This window comes from Pseudochaenichthys georgianus, chromosome 16 (assembly GCF_902827115.2).
Source record: "Pseudochaenichthys georgianus chromosome 16, fPseGeo1.2, whole genome shotgun sequence".
In the NCBI taxonomy this organism is placed as follows: Eukaryota; Metazoa; Chordata; class Actinopteri; order Perciformes; family Channichthyidae; genus Pseudochaenichthys; species Pseudochaenichthys georgianus.
In genome coordinates, this window is record NC_047518.2 from 26,849,894 (window position 1) to 26,871,638 (window position 21,745).

General features: G+C 42.5%; 1 protein-coding gene across 2 annotated transcripts; it reads right to left on the bottom strand.

The window, feature by feature from the left end:
* Positions 1-809: 809 nt before the first annotated feature.
* On the bottom strand, positions 810-21,415 carry mindy3 (MINDY lysine 48 deubiquitinase 3). Of its 2 annotated transcripts, none has more exons than XM_034102558.2 (16): positions 21,307-21,415; positions 20,511-20,820; positions 19,887-19,966; positions 19,648-19,708; positions 19,359-19,553; positions 19,124-19,175; positions 18,284-18,398; positions 17,576-17,649; positions 17,365-17,444; positions 17,106-17,176; positions 16,340-16,420; positions 8,206-8,278; positions 6,208-6,280; positions 3,598-3,685; positions 2,662-2,733; positions 810-1,693 (listed from the first exon to the last, which is right to left on the bottom strand). In XM_034102558.2, exons 2-16 carry the CDS (start codon positions 20,602-20,604, stop codon positions 1,544-1,546), a joined length of 1,359 nt encoding a protein of 452 aa, XP_033958449.1. In that variant the 5' UTR covers positions 20,605-20,820; positions 21,307-21,415; the 3' UTR covers positions 810-1,543. The 2 variants fall into 2 exon arrangements, with proteins under 2 accessions (XP_033958449.1, XP_033958451.1); XM_034102560.2 differs by lacking the exon at positions 21,307-21,415 and adding an exon at positions 21,104-21,259.
* Between the last annotated feature and the right edge of the window lie 330 nt (positions 21,416-21,745).

The window sequence follows — 21,745 nt, forward strand, 5'->3', positions numbered from 1 at the left end:
CAACATTAACACACTACAGTGCACAGATGCTTTCTGGAGCCAGGATATCTGCAGATACACACACAAATGCATAAACATTTAGTTAACTCCTCCGGAGCCAACTAAGTACTTGCCACTTGTCTTGAGTGGATACTTATACACACACGAGGGTAGTAACACACGAGGGTAGTAACAAGCCGCTTATATTTCATTTATGTTCTCTGGGAAATCTTAATGACAAGCAAACAGAAATATGTTGGCTTTTTGTGTCTTAAGAGCTACTTAAAGTCATGCTTAATTTCCCCGAATGTCCTTTTGTATAAAAGTCCCTCACACAGTTACCATTCAGCAATTTTTTCGCATGCCTCTACGGTGAACAAAGAAATTAAGAAATGTCTTGATTATTAAGAAAATAGGGGTTGTGTTTAACAAAAGCAAATGTCAAAACATACATTTGGATGCAGCTATGTTCGGCAACTAGTGAGCAGACGACTGGATAAATAAGACGTCGATAATACTGAGTTGTGTGCTGATTGGTAAACAACATATTCAACAAGAATTTATGTTGACACCGGGTGAGAAATTGATATAGGAATGGTCCTTTTGAGGGTGATATATTACCTTAAGTCACCATCAATGTCTTGGAGATTTAGTGAATTACTCATTTAAAGACCCTTGGGAGAACAAAAAACAAGTTGGTGTTTGATTTAGCGTTAAGGGGATCCAGACAGACACCCTGAAACCTGAGGTGGTCGGGTGTCAGCATCAGGATATTTATGAGGAAAAGACACAGAGGACATGTGCTAATAAAGGTATCCCAGCACAGATCATTTGAACAAAAAGTGTTTATTCCAGAACCTTTAAGTGTGATAATAAATACATGAACACTTGGCCAACATCGTAGTGTGTTGCACAAAGCACAAACACGCAGAGCCTAAACTTTCTCCTTGGTGACAATACTGACAAAACCTTCTGTACAAATCTCCAGTTCTCTGCGTCCCTTAACGCTGTAAACGCTTATCAGTGAGTGTGACTGTGTGTGTGTGTTCTTGTATGTAAGGCTTTGGTAGGTTTTCCCTCGAACAGTCCTATAGCTGGATTAACAGTAGAGTTTCAGTCCACCGGCTGTACTGGGGTTTAATTCCTAGAGATACACTCGAGTCCTTAAACCAAACCAGTTTTCTCCCTAAACAGTTTCTACTGCTTAACTGTAGCAGAGGAGTTGGCAAAGAACAGAGCTGCAAAAATAAAAAGTCAATTTTTCCTTCCTTTTAAATAATTACATCATCGACATCCTGTGTGTCAATTACAAGCCATGGTGAACAGACAATAACATGAACTGTAAAGGTGGGATCTTTGTGGAAAGTGGGAGTGAGAATGGATCTCAGGCATGTGTGTTTAGTCCACAAACGTTTTTGTATCGGCCTCTTTTTATTCTCATTCCTTTGTGTTGTATATCTGTGTGTGTCAGTCCTGCTGACCGTATAGGGTCAGCATGCATATGGTAAGCCGGCGTTGTGTGTGGAGTAGCAGAGGATCATCCACAGACTCAGACGTCTCGGTGCTAGTTCAGTGACGGGGAGCGGTCGGTGGACCACAGCAGCTCGATGTAGGGCCACCGGGTCTGAAGGCAGCGCTTCACGGGGGTGTCGTCTGTCCGGACCATGGGGTCCTCAAAACCCAGCACCAAAGCTGTCCCTTCCACATACTCCACCTGAGCGAGAGCGACACACACACACACACACACACACACACACACACACACACACACACACACACACACACACACACACACACACACACACACACACACACACACACACACACACACACACACACACACACACACACACACACACACACACACACACACACACACACACACACACACACACACACACACACACACACACACACACACACACACACACACACACACACACACACACACACACACAGACAGAGAGAGAGAGTTAGCGCAGAGTTAACTAAACGCACACATTTGAACACTTCTTGCCATATTTGACAGGTTTCAACTCTATTAATCTCTTCTTCCTCTGGGGTGGGGGTCAGGGGTGAGATGCAAAGGACCGATGCAAGCATACAGCAGACGCTCGTACACACACAAACACCAGCTGCAGACTGCAGGTCTGTTATTCCCATCTGGAGCTATGGGAATGGAATTGCCATCACAACCTTATAGGCGCCTTGCTGCCATGTGCATATGTGTGTGTTGGCGTGTGTTTTTGTGTGGGCAAACATGTGATGCCATTCTTGCATTTCAGGTAGCAGTATGGAAAATATCTGTGTTACAGACCAGACAAAGTTGACATATGAAGAAAGTGATATTCCTGAGTACCAGGTTTCTGCACAGCCACCAACTACATGCGCTGACAATCATCCATCAAACTAAGCCTGCTTAATAGACCTGTGTTTGAACATTTGCCGCTGACAGTGACCTCAGTGTTGTAGGAATAGGAGGCTAAGCCAGGGTTTGGGGATGGATGGACACTAGGCTTTTATGCTTGTAATAGCTACTGTTTATTTTGGAGTGGCCTGCCGCCTCTAACTTTGTGTGTATGAATGATGACAGGACAAGAAGAACAGTACAGAGAGAACGAGTATGAAAAGGTAGCACAATCAGTTGCAATGAGAAACCTTAAACATGAAATAGTGCATTACCCTCTCGTTGTGGTTGGACTGTTTGAGTCCGTTGCAGTGGTAGATGGGAAATGAGTCTGGGATTCCTGAGTCCTGAAACAGAGATGAGGAGCAGAGTGAACAACATGCAATGTTGTTAGAGAGTGTCTGGGCAAACTCTTCTCACAGACGGAGGTAGAGAAGCAGAGAGGCAGAACATTTTTGAACTGAAAAGTCAAACCGACACATCTGCCTGCAACCAAAGCCTAATGTTAAATCCCACGTGGTCAATTGAAACGTGTGTACTGGAGCAAAGCCCTATCTCAAATTACCAGAAAACATTCAACACTAGAAATACCTCGGAACAATGACATTGAGCCAGAACACTTCCAATGAGTTTGGTTTTAAGGTGCAGAATGCTAATAGGGTGTGTTGTCTGAGAGCACGTCCAGCTTCTTGTGTTTATATGCCTATATGAAACCCTAACCCTCACCCCAATCCCACGTGTGTCTGAGTGTGTGTGTGTCCAGTTGGCTAATGGTAGTATAATTTCTTTGCGGCTCTGGGCCGTTCCTCTGGTGAGTCCCTAAAGCCCTGATCACTTTAACAGTTTCCCCTCTATCTCTCCCTCTCTTGTCTTCATTCTTGTTCTGCCTGATAAAGGCGTCTTACCGCTCTTTCTAAGCTTCTCGGGAAGTAATGTCATATGATGATGATGATGATGATGATGATGATGCTGGACACATAACATTTCACACGAGACACCACAGGAATGTTTTGGGCATAAAAAACCTTTGATTTGCTAAAACAGCGCTCCACATATGCTTGGGCAAAAGACATTAGTGTCACCAGTATGTGTGTGGACGACTCTTTGTCCATGTGTTTAACTGTGATATGGATGGTACGACTGGCGTCAGGTGTTCATCAGCCTTTGTGTGTATCTTTGAGCTATCATTTCACCTCTGCATACACAAATACCTGATCAGGGAAGAATTCCAACAGGAACGGGCCCAGAAGAATTATGCCCAAACTCTCTGGATCCAGCTTACACTTCACCAGACTGACACTGAGATAGAAACACAGATGGATAGAAAAGAAGATAAAAAAGTAAATAAAATGTGAGCAGAGGAAAAAACATCAAGAAATCCAGAGAGAGATAAAACATGCTGGTCAAAAGAAAGAGGGGAATTTAAAGGAGCCATATAATCAGCGCTAAAAAGATCAAATGTGTTGTGTATCAAAATCCAGTCAAATGTATGATCACCTGATCACTGGGTTTGTTTTGGTGCCCGACACATGCTTTTATGATGGTAGTACAACTAAATATACCTCTTTCCAGACATTCCTACGCGTTAGATCAGTGTTATTATTATTCCACAGTGATAACAAATCTGGTCAGATTGCCCTTTTAAGGCAGCGAGGGGAGAACAGGGTTTAAACCAAAACACAGAGGGAAGGCAATCATGGTTTTCTTCACTTATTGAATGCAATAATATGCAGCAGGACGGCATACCGAGTAGACAGCTGATGCGTCATCAAGCATCACTGCCAATCCCTAAAAGCATCTGTGCTACTCTAGAGAGAACCTTCTGCTTCCTATGAAGGAAAGGGAGGAGTAAAGAACATCTCCTCAGGGATCAATAAAGCTCTTGTTTTTATAACAAAGGAATCCGTGGTGATGGGGATCATGGGAATTCATTGTTTGTGTTGGGTTTGCACCGTATCCACTACATGACAGTATATGACTTCATTCAACCATGGACTTGACATTAGATGGCGGTGCACGCAGAATCCCTGCTTTGATCATTCCTTAGTAATAGTACGTGTCCAATCTATCCCCATGAGGCGTAATGCAGTCAGTTGATGTTTTTACGGAATACATTGTAACTGTGCATTGTCTTTTTTAGGTAGTAAATGAAGACATAAATAATATATCATTTGAAAAGTCGCATTGGATATGGATTTGCTCTATAAACAGTAAATGGGAGAGTGACTTTGAGGACACGGTTATGTCACCCAAGACGGCTTAAAGTCAAAGTCAGCTTTATTGTCAAATTCTACATGTGTTATACATCCAGAAATCTCGAGATATCGTTTCCCGCAGTCCCACAGTGTGACATGTATACATAAAACGAAACAAAAAGGGCCTAGATAAACGGGGTATACAATTTAAAATGTTAATAATATATCTAAAAAGTATAAAGGTGGGGTAGGTAAGTTTGAGAAACCGGCTTGAGATACACTTTTTGTTAAATTCCATGGAATGCTCTTAATATCCCGATAGCAATGAATATCTTAAATGCTTTGACAACAAATCCATAAAAAAAAATTCATCTGTGGAAGCCGTAGCGCTGTAAAAAGCACGACCAATCATTTTAGCCGACCCGGCTAAAATAACTGGATGGCCTACCTGCCTGTCAGCCTTCCATCTGTGCACAAACTTATCTCGTGCCCTCATTGGTCATGTGTGCGTTCGTGTGTGTTGGAGGAGGGGCTCTGTGAGGAAGTGGCAGATTTTTTACAGCTGTGTATTTTCAAATTCTAGCGCACTCGAGCTGGTTTCTCCAAAATGACCTACCCCACCTTTAAGTACACTTATTTGTATGCTTCTCACACTGAAGTCATTCTTTTTATTATTTCACATTTTAGATTCTATGATTTTGTTTCAAATTAAGTAGGATATTGTTTGATTAATTATTAAGTGCTTTGAAAATGGGCATAAAGATTTCTAGTGGATTTACATCATATATTAAATATGACTTGCATATTAAAAAACATAGGAAATAAGAATTGATTGTTTTAAAGTTTGAGTATGAATAACCATCTGTAGCCTATAATTCATTGGTGCTTCATCCTGAGAACAGTCAGTGTTAACAGAGTTGCTTTACCACAGATGATAGCAGCTGATAGCCACTGGTCATGGGATATGTAGCAATACTAAGTTGCATGCAATCTGAAAACAGTTTGCCCTACTCTTCAGTGAGTGATGAAAGCCATACATTTAGTACTGAAAGATAGTCCTATTAATCATTTCCCCCCAAGCACTTACAGTAAGATGCTACTTTTTTCACATGGTGGAATCCCTGCACTAACTCTCTCGTTGTGCGGTAAGGAATGAGCCTGGCCTGTTTGCCCTGGGAGTCTCCCTGCAGTTTGCTTTGTTTTGTTGTGATGTATCGCCCATCTGGGGGTCTGCAGAGCGAATCAGTGGTCCAGTTACTCGGCCGAGACCCACGGCTGCAGCGCTTGGACCGACTGTTCCTCAAATGAGAACGTGCTCCCGTTTGAAGCGGCACATTAAAGCATTTCCTCCCTGTTAGTCTTTCTTCCTGCTGTTAATGATCTCCCTCTAAGCCTCCGTTTCTGACTTTCTTTGGTTCTTTCTTTCTTTTTTTTCAAAGCTTTTATAGTGGTCTTTCTCTGCTCTCACTTTAATGTAGCCTGGTAGTGAAACATGAGCACAGGCTGCTGACCTGGCCTGGCCGTGACTTAGAAATGAGAACTTAAGAAGCTCTACAGGTGCCACACACACACACACACACCCTGAAATACACACAAACACAAGGCCTTGAATATGTGAACACTTACTACTCGGGTTCTGAGACGAGGTCAAGGGCTTTCATCACGTCCTCCAGCAGAGAATCCGGGATGAAGCCATTATCTGGAGAGAGAGAGAGAGAAACATAAAGAGAGACTGATGCACCGGCTGACCCGCACAGAACATAACATACAGACTTCAGGGGAAGCCTTCACCTGCACATATGGCACGAGCACTATGTACATCACTGGCCCTGGGGAATAAACTCATCCAACACAACTAAAAGAAGAAATCACTCGCACCTTGTCCTTTCTCTCTGACCTACATTCCAGGGCAGTGATGATTGCTTTACCTGAGAGGAGAAGCTTTAAACATTAACATGTGTTTTTGCCTTTAAGACTGTGTGTGTGTGTGTGTGTGTCTGAGCATTTACAGATTTGTCTCATTTAATCACCAGCCTGCGAGCCTGTGTGGCCGGTTGTTTAGATTCATGCATCAACCCTTAGTATGCGGTGAAGTAGATGAACTGACGAGCGCTCTGCAACTCAATCTTTCAAATACAGATGTTATTATCTCAGTGACAATTGACAGTGTGACAGAGAGCAACAAGTACACAGGTACAATGACAAACCATACATTAAGGAACATCTTGAGACAGTGGCTTGCTCAGCGTGTGTGTGTCTGGTGAGTCAGTGTGTGTGAATGCGTCTGGCGCCCCTTTTCCACAACACAGGGAGCTGTGCTGACTCTACATGTGACAGACAGATTTATGGGCCTTTTACACAACTTGGCTGCTTACCACGGCATGTGTGTATACAATGCGGTGTGTGAATATGTGTGTCATGTACAATGCATCTTCCCTGCATGTGTGTATGTTTATGTTCATGGATGCACCTACTGCAGCTCATGCATGTGTTTGTGTATGTTTTTGCAAGTGTGTGTGAGAAAAAGCCCATATGGCACATGATGGTGGAAGTGATTGTGAGAATGTGGGAAAGCTTATCTCTATTCAACAGGAAAAGACGAATAATGGAAATAGAAGAAAGGTGACGGCCAGTTTGTTTGATATATTTTGTAAAGAAAATGCTGGAAAAAGCAAGATGCCTTTCAGCGGGTGGGATTTCTCTCACATCGCATCGCACCACACAACAGATGTCTACAAATCAGCATGTTGTTCCTATGAGCCTGATAGTAAATAATGTTGTTTATGGCGACAGAGAACAGCACACTTCATTTCACAATAAAAACACACACACATATGATGGTATGTGTTACAACTGGGATTTAGTCCGGTACTCAGCTAAACCACATGGAAAGCTGTAAGTGTGTGACGTTAACATGCATATGCAACATGTCTGCATCTCCCTGCTTTCTTCTGTCTCGTTAGCAGAAGAAAAAAAACATTTCACAACAGCTGTTAGAACTAAATGTTTCATTGAAATGCTCTCTCTCGTCTCCAAGTACTCATGAACACAGACTAACATCCCACAGTCGGATGTTGAGGCTGCATAAATGAACGCTGCAGACTTGCAACTCTTAGTTCATCTAACATGACAGTCTTTCATGCCTCTTTAACTCTATTGTTTCGCCCTGTTTCCTTCCACTTGCCTTTTACTCCAGTACCCTGGAAGTGACAAGAAAAGAGGTTTAGGAAAACGAGGAGGAGAGGGAAGGTTGACTCAGCTGTAAGAGAGGAGCTGATCTCACCAACCTAAACAACAACAGTGGAGATGAGAGCAGAGAAACAGACCCTCGTTACGCCTGGAGGAGAAACATATTGGAGACAAGAAACAAGAAAGAAGAGGCGAGGGGCACACTGGAGGTTATGTTTGCATCTGCTTGACCGTGAAGAAAGGGAAGAGAAAGACAACAGGGCCAGGATATTGATTGCTCAGATTGGGCGTGTGAAGCCGTGTTAGAATTAAAGATTGGAATGATTAAAGTACATCTGTGAACAAGGATGCTCTCATAGCTGGTGTGCTAATAAGAAAACAAATGGTCTATAAAAAGGTGTGCAGAGAACATTACAAAGACTTGTTGTTCATTACCTTCAGGGTCGAACGAATGGAAGACCCTCCTTGCTTGTTCTGATGGAGACTCTGGACCCACCAGGGACATCTCCTATCAAGAAGGTGAAACAAAAAGATGGGAAGGTCTTGTTAGAAAGGAAAAGGAGGACTATGAGGCGAACACAATTGTGCACCTAAAAGTAACCACACAGAGATCTGTGACTAAAGTAAGACATCAGGGGGAATATAGCAGGGAGGAGGAATTCGATCATATTCAGGGAGGAGGTGGTTTCGTCAGTGCTGAAACTCTAGAATCCATTCCTAAACTGCATCTTGTGTCAAGGTTTATCAGCACTAATGCACAACAGTTTACTATAATCAACAAACAGCACGACTATTTACGTACGTGTGTGTGTGTGTGTGTGTGTGTGTGTGTGTGTGTGTGTGTGTGTGTGTGTGTGTGTGTGTGTGTGTGTGTGTGACCTAAGGGGCCAGTGCAAACCGGAACGCATCGGGTTATTAACTGATCTGCTGATAACGTTTGACGGCTTGTTTTCACTCCAACACACAATCAGGAAATCAAGTCTTTCACATACAGCCAGTGATTTAAGACGAGCTCTACGGGGTTTGTTTGTTTGTAGGTGAAGTTTACAGAGAGCAGTGCAGGCAGAGGGTGATGGCCCCTACGACTGGGATACAGTGTAGATGCTGATTAAATGAACCATTCCTTGTTTTCTTCACACCAAGGACCCCAGCATGATTCAAACAAAGTACTTGTCAGATCATCTAGAACAGGGGTCTCAAACTCAAGGCCCGGGGGCCAAATCCGGCCCGCGACTTCCTTTTCTGTGGCCCCGCAAGAACTTGCAAAGAATATAATACGTTTATTATACGGTTACATGCCACTTTACAGAAGCAGGTTTCCCATAAACTACATGTCCCACAATGCATCTGGTTTTGTGACATGCACACTGAAGAGACTTATTATTTGCCCTGGACTTCTGCTTTCAGACATAGTTAATTACTAAGTTATTACCCTATCCGATAATAATCCAATTCAGAGGCAATAATGTAATATATAATACATTATTTGATATATATATTTATATAGTTACAACCAGCCCTTTGAGTGAAACCTTTATGCGAATGTGGCCCGCGATTAAATTGAGTTTGACACCCCTGATCTAGAAGCATAGAAAATCCCCTAAGCTCACATTTATCCAACGTATGCATCTTTTTGTCCTTGACTGCCAGAGTAGAAACTCTCCAAAGGTGTGCATCCGTCATCCCTAATTGTAAGACTCATTTAATCAATAAAAGTAAACAAAGACAACATCTACTGAAGAGAGGTTAGGGAAGCAGCGTGACACAGCCTGAATGAGTGCACTTGAGTGTTGCCATTTTGCATTCCTGTGACAGATCTCATGTAGACAGAAGTCATGTCATGCCCTCTCTTATTTGATATCCTTAAGAATAATCGGATATCTTTATACTAACTGACAGATCTTGTCAAGCGCTTACAGTAACTTCAACTGCTGGATAAACAATCTGTTTTGTTATCTAAACTGCCAGGAAACTATGATAAGGATTGCAAAGGTGTCATAGTCCCTGGAAAATATATTGCATGATATAAACATTGACTAAAGTTTAAGAATCTCAGGGAAGATAGAAGGGATGTGTCTCCAAGAGAGGATGAAATTAGAGACTTCTCAAAAGGTTATCCGTCACACACACACACACACACACACACACACACACACACACACACACACACACACACACACACACACACACACACACACACACACACACACACACACACACACACACACACACACACACACACACACACACACACACACACACACACACACACACACACACACACACACACACACACACACACACACACACACACACACACAAAGTGTGTAGGCGAGAGTCAGGGGGTTCTCACTGTTCTTGCTTATGAGCGAGAGAGGGAGGTTATGTATGACAACAAAGCGCTGAACAAACACATAATGTTTAGAGAGAGCAAATTAACCCTGCTCATCTGAGCCTCAGATCCACGCAGACTGCTAGGGTTTCACGGTCCACTTATTACCGTGTTCAGGGCCTTACTTAGGGAAAGAGAAGGGGGGGGGGGAGAGAGGGGTTCAGCTGGACACATCGAGAAAGAGATGACTCCCAGCTGCCGGCTCTTCAGATGCAAAGAAAAACAGGTCCGGGCCGGCGAACACGCGCTCACACGCGGTTCTGTCACACAGAGTACAGCAGTGTCTTGGGGTGTTAACATTACAGGCTCCATACATCTGACAGCACATTTGTCATTAGCTACATATGTCCATGTTTCACTTGCAGGGACTGAGCAAGGGTCCTTTTGGTGTCTCGGGAGGAATAAAGTGCTCACAAAAAAAGTTGCTTAGTGTCCAACTGCAGTCTGAAGACACACGTATTAAATGTAGGATGAACAGTGACGTGTGTCTGGAAACATGACCTGTTTTAATAAGAACTAAATACAATGCCATTATTATGTATTAACAGTATACCTAATCTAAGAAGAAGTGTTCCCCTTTCTAAAGTCATGAGAAACCAAATCGATCTTAAGCTGTCGGATACAATCAGGCTGCTCTTAGTCCAATGTGCCTCGTGACCTAACGCTCACTTTACACAGTTTATTATCTTCAAGAGAAGATGGACACATTCTGTGTAAATGGCCTGGTAATAACAGAGATGTCCACACTTTACCGGAAGACAAAACAGTCACAAGTGGTCATGAACAAGACAAACAACACAACACATACTATTACTTCCAACCTACACACGCCAATATGAGGCTAATGAACACATACGAAAAGATAACTCACGTGTGAATAAGATCATGCACATACGAGCAGAAAAATTACATAATTGTGTGTGTGACAGGTCTGCCTGGCTGCCTTTGATCTGCGTTTTATTAGAGGCCTGAGGAAGACGCTGCTGAGTTGGAAAACATGTCATGGAGCTAACACACTCCACAGGGAAGGTGTGTGGTGTGTGTGTGTGTGTGTGTGTGTGTGTGTGTGTGTGTGTGTGTGTGTGTGTGTGTGTGTGTGTGTGTGTGTGTGTGTGTGTGTGTGTAAGTGCATGTTTTTGTATCTCAGTGTTTCTCTTCTCTCGACCCAACTGTGTTGCAGTGTGTGTGTGTGAGTGTGCCTGAGAAAGAGAGAGAATATGCAATAATTAGGCCCGTCCCCTGCCGAGAATTGTTTGTTTATAGTCTAATACAAGCCGGCATCCTGTTCTCTCTGTGCAAATACATTCATACTGGTGCAGCGATGCAGTACAATGACAAACTCAATCAGGACCTGGCATCAGTGCAAATCCATAAGTGTGCCTTATGATATCAAGGGGCACATTCCAAACTACACAGTCAGACTTTTCACCCAAAGCCTTGACCTCCTTACAGAGCAAAGACAAGCTACCCTACGTATGAACAAAGTAACGCACACGAACGCACGACACAATGGATGTAATACAAAAAAAAACGCCGGACATTTCCTCTGAGCAAAACAAGAATACATTTTTGATACCCAACATGTGATCTCGAAGATCTAGCAATTTCAACTGAGTAAGTCCACTTTTTAGTTAACTTTATGAGTTAAGACTCCAGTCACATCCAGACTCGTCTGTAGCAACATATGAACTCGGCACTGTATTATAGTCAATATACAGTGTTTGTGTCGTTTTACATTAATCTGGGTTTGCTACCTCTTTCCCATGTGCTGTTGCCTCTGGTCCCCAGACGTTGTGGTTCTCTTAAGTTGACATCTCAAACCAATCAGGCCTTTTGCCTCTTGTTCATTCTCTTGCCCTATTTGTACAAGCTGCACTAAGTAGCTACTCCACTTTTGGAGTATATCCTTCCTTCCATCTCTTGACTTTTGCTTCCATTCTTTCTTCCTTCCCCCCCTTTGTCCTTTATCTCTTCGTGCAGGTAGGCACTTCAGGAAGGACAGGTAGGCATGGAACTTTACTAGGGTTACTCGTTCTTTCCCTCCGGTCCAGCCAAAGAGCCATTGTGTGTGCTGAGAGGCTCCGAGTGGCCATAGAGTGCGTCTGGAGGATCGGTTTCAGGACAACAAAGCAGAGTTCTCGGACAGCGTCTCCTGCCTTGTTCCTCGCAGGCAGCGACAGCCCCACTACATGACAGGCTGAGGAGGGGGTCTGTGTGATGGCTCGTACATGCAAGTCTTTCTTTCACCTTAACTAACCTCTGTCCCATGTGATAAGAAGTACAGGAGACAATGGAAAACCTATCTCTCCCGCTCCAAAGGAGTGTCTGAAATATCCCCTGTAGCAAGTGTTTCAGGTGTGACAGACAGGACAAAGTAGTGATTTATGGAGCTGTCGTGAATGAGAAAGGCCGTGTCTCACCATGAAAGAGAGGTGACACCAGAGGATGGTTACAGAGAGTAATGATGGGTCCTATAACAGGAAATGACACACAGGGGGAAAGGAAGAATAATGCAGCACACACACACACAGACACAGCTTTTCATCCCGATACAATGTCCCATGGTCTGACCTGTCACAGATTATTAATGACTGTTAGTGTACACCGCTTTGTGATGTTCCGTTTGTGTGGCCCGCACCCTCTGATTATAAGAAATGGAAAGAACACACGTTTCTTCCTATTAATGTATATAAGATTACTGGCGTCATATTGTGCAGAAATGATCATATCATGTTGCATTTCCAAATGTAAAACGAATAATATTTGGGACTAGAAGTTTGACTTTGTTTGAGAAATACTTAGAGTTGGTTTACCATGGTTTAAAAGTGTAATAACTTTGTGTGTGATTTGCCCATGATATATCACAATTGGAGCTTGTTTTTGACAATGCTCAATTATTTGATATACTATACTAAACTCGAAATGACTTGCTTTGACACGAGTGAACTCCATTGGAACTAGATGGCCAGTGGAAAGGAAGTTAATAAACCACAAGTGATATTTTATCACACAAATATTACTACTATTATCATATATGATTGTCAATACTGTCATTTTACTTTGCCAATAAAGCCTGACTGAACTAACCTCACATACACGTCCTTGCATTATGGTTCCTGCTCTTTACCAGTCCATGAAGGAGCTGCAAGCCTTAAGGGACACGAAGCGCCACAGCGGCTGCTCTCTCTCCTAGTAAATAACTGACCCAGAACAACACACACACACACACACACACACACACACACACACACACACACACACACACACACACACACACACACACACACACACACACACACACACACACACACACACACACACACACACAAACACACACACACAAACGCACACACACACACACACACACACACACACACACACACACACACACACACACACACACACACACACACACACACGCACACACACACACACACACACACACACACACACACACACACACACACACACACACACAGTCTGTGAACCTCATCACTCAGCATGGGAGAGGAAAGAGTGATGAGAAGAGTCACAGGGGGATCACCCCCCCACTTTCCCAAATGACCACTGCACCACTCTTTAGAGTGCATCCTTCCTTTCTACTTCCTTTCTTCCTATTTCCTTCCCATAAGGGACCGATAATCTGAAGAGGTTGGCTGAGATACCCGATGGAATTCTTTACTTTGGCGAACCACCTGCCGTACACTGGAGTGGATAGTTGCTTAAAAGATGTGGGAGGAAGGAAACATCTCGCATGTTTTGTCTCATCCATCACCCATCCTTCTTCGCTCTCCATCTGTCTCTTTCCCCGTCCCTCCTTCTGCAGGCATCTCAACTCTTTTCCAAAAACAGATCCCATTACATACCATTATACACACTTAGCCTCTTTTTCCCCACACACACACGACAGAGTGTGGGGGCTGTGGTGGGTAGAGATGGTGGAATGGCTTTTGTGTAGGTAGATTAGATAAAAAAAACACTAATGCCATTAGGCTGATGCTCTGAAAGCCGCAGTCACACACCGACAGCGACTCGGGGGAATGCACACCCGTCCCCAATGGCAGACAGAAAGAGCCGCTGACACATCAGAGGCAGGGATCAGGTTTTCTGCTTTTGTTGGGATAGTTCTAAAATAGCAGCTAAAAGCTACATAACCAGGTAACGTGTATTTTTGTATCACCAAGCCTGGGAAATCACAGCTTCAAATGAGCCCCCAACATTGATTCCCTTTCGAGGAGGACGGGGTCAAAGTGAGTGCGCTCTGCCAGCATTGCCCCATGTCTGCTTCAGCTTGACTTAAAGTTATAGAGGCACAGTGTCACGTCAGTCCATATGCATGTGTGCTCCCAGTCTCCAGTGGGACAAATGGATCCAGATGGGAAACACACACACACACACACACACACACACACACACACACACACACACACACACACACACACACACACACACACACACACACACACACACACACACACACACACACACACACACACACACACACACACACACACACACACACACACACACACACACACACACACACACACACACACACACACACACACACACACACACACACACACACACACACACACGGAATGTGTGTGTAAGTCAGATTGTATGTGTGTATAATGTGGACATGTCACCAGTGCCGGGGGAGTTGTAGAAATCGGTAAGTCATCAGCGCATGCATGACGACTTTGGCTCATCACTGACCCAACATATGATCCACTCGCCTAGCAGGCCTGAGCTAGATGTATGTTACAGAGCTTTTAATCAATGGTATACGAAGGGTGTGGCTTTATGATGGAGATGATTGCCAGGGATTTTTCTTCCTTTCTGGTGCCATTTTCACAACAGCAGGAAGAATCGATTTGCTACAACCAAACCTGCCAGCTTTACTTCATAGGCCTCAGCAATGTATCATGTTGCATGTTCACTGATAGAGATGATAAACATGCATGTCTGAGTGCAAACTGGGTGAGTGTGTACACGCCCAAACACACACAGGAATCTGATGATTCAAAGTTTCTCTTAGTTACAACAGCAGGGTTGACCTCAATCAGTATTATATACCTTGTGACATGGTGAGTATCTGAGTTGGAAGGAAAAGGATCTTGTAGTCCTTTTTCCAAGAACCCTTTTAGGAAGTCTGGATCATTTTCCTGCACTTTGACCACATGATCCTGGTTTCAGAGTTTCCTGAACTGTTTTTCCTTTCCCCCAAAAATCGACCTGCTCTGATGTAGTACTTTCTGATTGATAAAGGGCGCATTCTGCAGCACAGAATGAGTCATACACCAGCCAGAATGCAACAACTTGGAAAGAGCAGTCACTTAGACTCAAGCCCTTGTTAGTGTTACTTGTCATTATAAATGTAATATAAGCAGGGATAAGATTTTGTAAAGTGCTACTGACTTGTAAACAACTGTAAGATTACCAACTACTAACACCGGGCAAGGGAATTAACCAACATATGCGTGCCAATTGCTGTGAATGTGGTTACGTATAAAAGTAGAGACATTAACTGAATGAAAAACATTAAGGGGAAAAGAAAAGATCATCAGTTGTTCTGAAACATGAGCCTAGATGTTTGTCTTTTTTTATCTCCTTATTTCCTGGGACAAAAACAAACATGTTCTTATGAACAAGTTCCAGGAAAGTAACATGTGCGATCCATATAGTTGAAATGAACCCGACAGTGAAGGTAGACAGAAATACCCTGTCAATGGAGTCCAAACTCAGCAGGGTGCATCATGGTCATATAATATGAACAAAACATTGTTTAGTTGATCACAGATGGTTGACAATCATACACTTTTTGTTTTCATGTGCGTGAGAGTGACGAAGAAAGGGCTTAAAGATGAAGTGTGTGTCTGCACTTGTAACGTTTATTTTGGAAACTGATCTTTCCCCCCTTAATGCTGGATAGGTGAAAAGCCAAGAAACAGCACTGGCCATATATGACTATCTCCAGCTCTCATTTTTCCCTCCCCTCCCTTGCTGCCTCCTTTTCTCCCCACATTGATATCCGACCTGCGTTATATTAAATCTGTTAAGCACATTCCATATTTTGGTTTTTCAAACCTGCTGAGGAAACTGGCCTGTGTTGCACACTGTGTCTGTGTGCGTGAAATATGTGTTGCTGCTTATAGGTGACTGTATTGAACTTGCCTTGGTAAAAAACACAGAGAGGTGAGTTTCACTGCCAAGGATCCAAATAGGGAACTTTGGAGACTTCAGGAATGCTCCAACCTGAAACACGCACATAAAAGGAATGCGTTACAAATGAATGTCTATTTTCAGTCAATTGTTTAGTATAACTTACATACACATTTTCATGATGTTAATAAATGACTTCCTTCCCCCCTCTGTGTTCATTACACTGTATATGAATACTGACTTCTCCTGTTATGAAATCGACACATTTTCAGCTGGAATGTATTTGATTAGCTGCTTCTTTATATGCAGCTTGATTTCCATACAAAAACAATAAACCAAATATATACAAAGTTGAATATAAACAGACCTCTCCTTATTTAATATGAGTTGGTCTAAAATCACTCTTACCAGCTCTCTTTGGCAACATCAACTTGCTTTTAAATTTATATAGGCCGATTGCTGCCTATTTTAAGGGTTCATGTCTTAGCTGGATTTGGATTTGGATGATAAATACATATCTAAGATTCCTGTTTTTCAAGATATCTTAAGTTTGTCAGATGAGAGAGGAGTTAGTCTGTTTGGTCCAAGCACATATTTTCACACGGTAGCTCTCCCCGTGGTCTGTGTTCACACATTGTCCTGCATCTCAGTGAGTCACAAGTACCAAACCTTTATTTGTATTCTTAACTCTTAGCTTATACACACATTTCTATTAGTCATAAACTTTTGGACAATATGTATATACTTTTGCACATTTGCGTCATGTATGCGTCTTTACCTTGCAGTAGCGTAGTGATTCCATAAGCGTGAGGAAGCCAACTGATGCCTGTTTATGAATACCATGCAGTACTACCAGCACAGGGAGAAAATAAACAGCAACAAAAAGAGAATTAGTTTAATTACATCAAACTGGCATTTAATTGTTGCCTTTTGTTCATTGATGTGGGATGTAAGAATGATCTGAATTCTGTTCGTGGTATTTGTGCATGCATCTGTTGTGTGAATGTGGCGTGTCTGTAACTTTGTGCGAGTCTTACTCATGCCGGAGCACTCCCTGTCTCCATCCCAAACATTAGAGACAGCATGGCCAGTTACAAAGAGATTCACCAGGCTCTGGCTGAAAAGATAGATAAGAAAGGAAACATCAGCACTTTCAGAGAAAACATAATACTGTACATCCTGTAACCTTTACCACAAAAAAAAAAAGAAGTGCTGTCAGTCGTCAACCGAAGAGAGGTGTTTTTTTACCTGCCATGGCCATGCACAGGGTCTATCAGAGGCGCCATTGTGTCCTGGATCTCATTTCTTATATTCTCTATGCCCTGCACAGAAAACAAGTCTGCATTTAATTTAAACATTGATGAACACAGAGAAAAATACTACAAATGATATAACACCATGATTAAAAGCTTATTAAAGGTGGGTAGGTAAGTTTGAGAAACCGGCTCGAGATACACTTTTTGTTATATTCCATAGAATGCTCTTAACATCCCGATAGCAATAAATATCTTAAGTGCTTTGACAAAAAAAAAAATGTCAACTGTGGAAGCCGTGGCGCTGTAAAAAGCACGACCAATCATTTTAGCCGGCCCAGCTAAAATAACTGGATGGCCTACCTGCCTGTCAGCCTTCCATCTGTGCACAAACTTATCTCGTGCCCTCATTGGTCATGTGTGCGTTCGTGTGTGTTGGAGGAGGGGCTCTGTAAGGAAGTGGCAGATTTTTTTCCGGTTGTGTATTTTAAAATTCTAACTCACTCGAGCTGGTTTCTCAAACTTACCTACCCCACCTTTAAGAATTAAGAAAACAAACAATATTTGTACTTGTTTAAAAGCTGTCTTATTTGAATAACCACTTAATAAATATGCCAGTAGAGACAACATCAACAATCTCAGTATTGCCAATCAGTATTTAATATGTATATCCTCCCTCTATGTTGCCATTTCTTCTTTTTACCTTAGTGAGGATGACTGAGTAGAGGAAAAGCAAGACTCCACAGCACCCCCTCCAGGTGTGGCAGAGAGACAACACTTCCTCTCTGAGACCAGAGACTGACATCACAGTCCGCTTACTGAAGGAAGGGCACACACATAAAAATGATTTATGAAACGCTCAAAAGACAGATTTGTAAGGTTCAAGGATCGATATAACTGGTTTATTAATTATAGTTTCATATTGATAACTTTCACAATGTGGAATAAATCAACTAAACGCAGCCAAGTGGGGAAAAAAATGGGTTCTTGACTTTTTGCCACTACCCTCCTTCGCTCCACCCTGGAAAGCCTGCTAGTGGAGTTGTCTGTCTCAGTTAGCATGCGCTTCTTCCTTGTGAGTCAGCACTGCTTTCTGCTGACTGGGGTCTCAGCTGCCAGCAGGCTGTGTGATGAAATTCCAATATCCCTCTGGCAATAGCAGCCTTGCATACACTTAGTTTGTGACAGACAGAATGCGTGTAAAAATGTAGTAGAATTTTTTTTATTAGGCAATCTGTGAAAGTGCTTGGTCAGCAATTTGTAAGCAGAGTGAAATAGCTAATTCAATGTGAGAGCAAAGTCTTGCAGACTAAATTAATCAAATGACCCCCCCCCACCCCCACTGATAGTATATTCTAACACATATGTAGTTCTCTATCCCAGTACTGAATATTGGCAAATGTAACAAGGATTTGTAAGGTCTTAATCCCGCCAGATACCCACAGCAGTATTTAATGACAAGATTATCTGCTTTGAGGAAGAGGGTCATGAGTATAAAGATGCAAGGTGTTGTGCTGTGGTGAGAATATTAAGTTTTACTTACTGGACAACACTGTGAAATCGCTCAAAGCCAAGGTCTTCAGCAGCCAAAGCAGCTTGGCACAAGAAAACACACATAGTAGAATCAGAGCATGGCACAGAAAAAACGACATACAGTAAAATAGTTAATCTAGTTTAGTCTTCTATAGTTTGCATCATTATTGGTAAAGCAGGATTAGGAAAATAAGTGTAACAGGTCTGTGCACTTTTATTCTAAATATGACAGATGTAGGCCTCACTGGGTTGCTGTTCCTGTGGAGGCTGGCTGCTCTCCGGCGCTGGCACCTCCTGTGTTTGTGACTGTGACTGTGTGCTGCTATGTGGGCTTTGTCCCTTGGCCCAGGTCACCAGGCAGAACCCTGTGGAGGGGCTGGAGCAGGCCGACTCCAGGATTTCACTCAGCGTGGAACACAGTACTGTTTTTTGCTCCTCTTCTAACAGACACACACATACAATATGCATGGTTTAACCAAGCCATACAGCTACCTAAAACAACAGAAAAACAATGCTTTGGAATGTTCTCTCTACCTGTCATCTGTCTCCAGTTTGAACTTTCTCTGTTGAAAAGAATGTTCTTGAAGAGGAAGGCCTGTAAAGAAAAACAAACTTGGTCTACACATTTGCAATATTCAAATGGTGCAATATGTTACATGCTAACTTTTATTTAAACACATGGTCCAGCCAAACAGACTTTTGTTGGGCAACCCTGTGTTGTAAAATGACAATAAATGAACCTTGAACCTCTAGGATGTTGAACTAGACCTTACCTGGACAGGTGCAAGGACAGCACATGGCCCTCCTTCAAACTGCTCCAGTGCTGTTTTCTCATTCTCACAAAAAACAAATCCTGTCATAAAAACACAGGCAAGTGAACCGTAAACATGTTGACAGTGATAACAGGTGAGGCATTTCTTAAGATACTGTGCATAAAGCCACAGGTGTTAGTATGTTCACATTGGAGGCCATAGAGCAAATTCCTGCTGAACTTTTTTATTTTATTTTATATTTTGTTACAACTAATGCTGTTGATATATTGTGATTTTAAGGGTGTCCATTACCATCTGGCCGGGGACAACAGCTGGAAATTAGCCATGTCGGCTAAAGCTGCTCCATTTACTGTTTTTGTGACAGTTCATCGATGTGGACTGTCCACGACACTATAAATAAATAAACTAAACTAAACTCAAACACAACAACAGGATAAGTAGCTGCTTAGTTGGCCATCAGCTATAGAGGAGGATTGAACAGAATAAATTGCCTGTTGTAAACTTGGGATAGAAAAAAAACCTGGAGACACTTGGCTCTCTGCCTAACATGGGTGGAATATATTCTCATTATTTTCTGCAAAAACGCTTTCATTTATATCATAATACTTAGATAACGCAGCATACCTTGGGTCCATCTGCGGAATATGGATGCAGAAACTACTCCACTGGAGGGTCTGCCCCAAACCAAATCCACCACCTCTTGATTTAACTCCGACATGACAATTGTCCCTCTTCAGTCCAACAGCCACGAGGGTACACGATAGGTCTGTTAAGGCTAGCTTGGGAACTGTTTTAAAAGTTGATATCCCGCTTCTCTCAGAAGGTAGAGCCTGTGGCATTGGCCACAAGCAGCCTGTGTTACACGACACAGTCCGACACCAGTCAGTGGGAGCAAACTGGTGGGTAGGAATGACATCAACTTAGCCGCAACAGCCTACAAAGTAAAGAAACAGAGAGATGTGCTAAGGGTACAGTTTATACAAAAGAGACCACATTATTAAACTCGGGTGAACTTTATTGCATAGCTAAGTCAACAATGGGGCGTATACAACACATCAGTGTAATACTATATAACATTACTCGCTCGTTTTATAAATCAGCGAAAAAGCTAACCGTTGGATAAACGTTAAATAACGTTCGTTACAACGGATGGTTAGTACTAAAAGTACCGACAGAAGAAGGATAATCGTAATCATTTTCTATTGCGGTGTTGTTACCTTGAAAGCTGTTGTAAAATAAAAGCTGCTTTTTTTAGAGCTGAGTTCACTTGGTAATGTCAGCAGATAGCATTAGCTTTACTACTAGCAGCTACTCTTTGATTGCTTTGTCATTCAATTGCCTCTCCCACGACACCATGCCGATCGTTGCTTTATGAAAGCATACTGAGTGCCATTAGTTAAATAACGTTCAAGCGTATTACCTTGGCACACAGTCGAGTAATGCGATTCCGTATTGGTTATATATTTTGGTAGCAATTTAACTATCAGTAGCCTCTCTGTCATTCGTTTATTTACAACAGAAGTGTAAAAAAACTGTGCGTTGACGTTGATTTGACGTGACTGCCCATTGGTTGAAATCCAGAAAGTTCCGGATGCGTTGAGGGGTTCAGCCTCAACGCGTCACCTCATTGGGCTACAGACGTCTCGATCATATCAAGCACCCGCCCACCAACAGGAAGTCGGTTTATTCATTTAATACCCGCCTTAAATTATCCGTTCTTTGGAGAAAGACATTTTAAGTTCTGGTATTTTTATAGGCTTTTTCAGTTTTAAAGCACAGGTTTAGAGCGCAATGTTGCAAAAAACGTGTCACTGTCATGTATTTCATAGTAAAAAAAACGATATTCTAGAACCGTTTAG

Bases quoted from the DNA above. Each gene is read 5' to 3' on its own strand.
- mindy3 (XM_034102558.2), bottom strand. From the start codon at position 20,604: ATGTCGGAGTTAAATCAAGAGGTGGTGGATTTGGTTTGGGGCAGACCC. The intron at 19,709-19,886 runs GTAAGGTCTAGT...TTTTCTTTACAG, and splicing joins CTGTCCTTGCACCTGTCCAG to GCCTTCCTCTTCAAGAACAT. The intron at 19,176-19,358 runs GTGAGGCCTACA...TCTTGTGCCAAG, and splicing joins TCCACAGGAACAGCAACCCA to CTGCTTTGGCTGCTGAAGAC.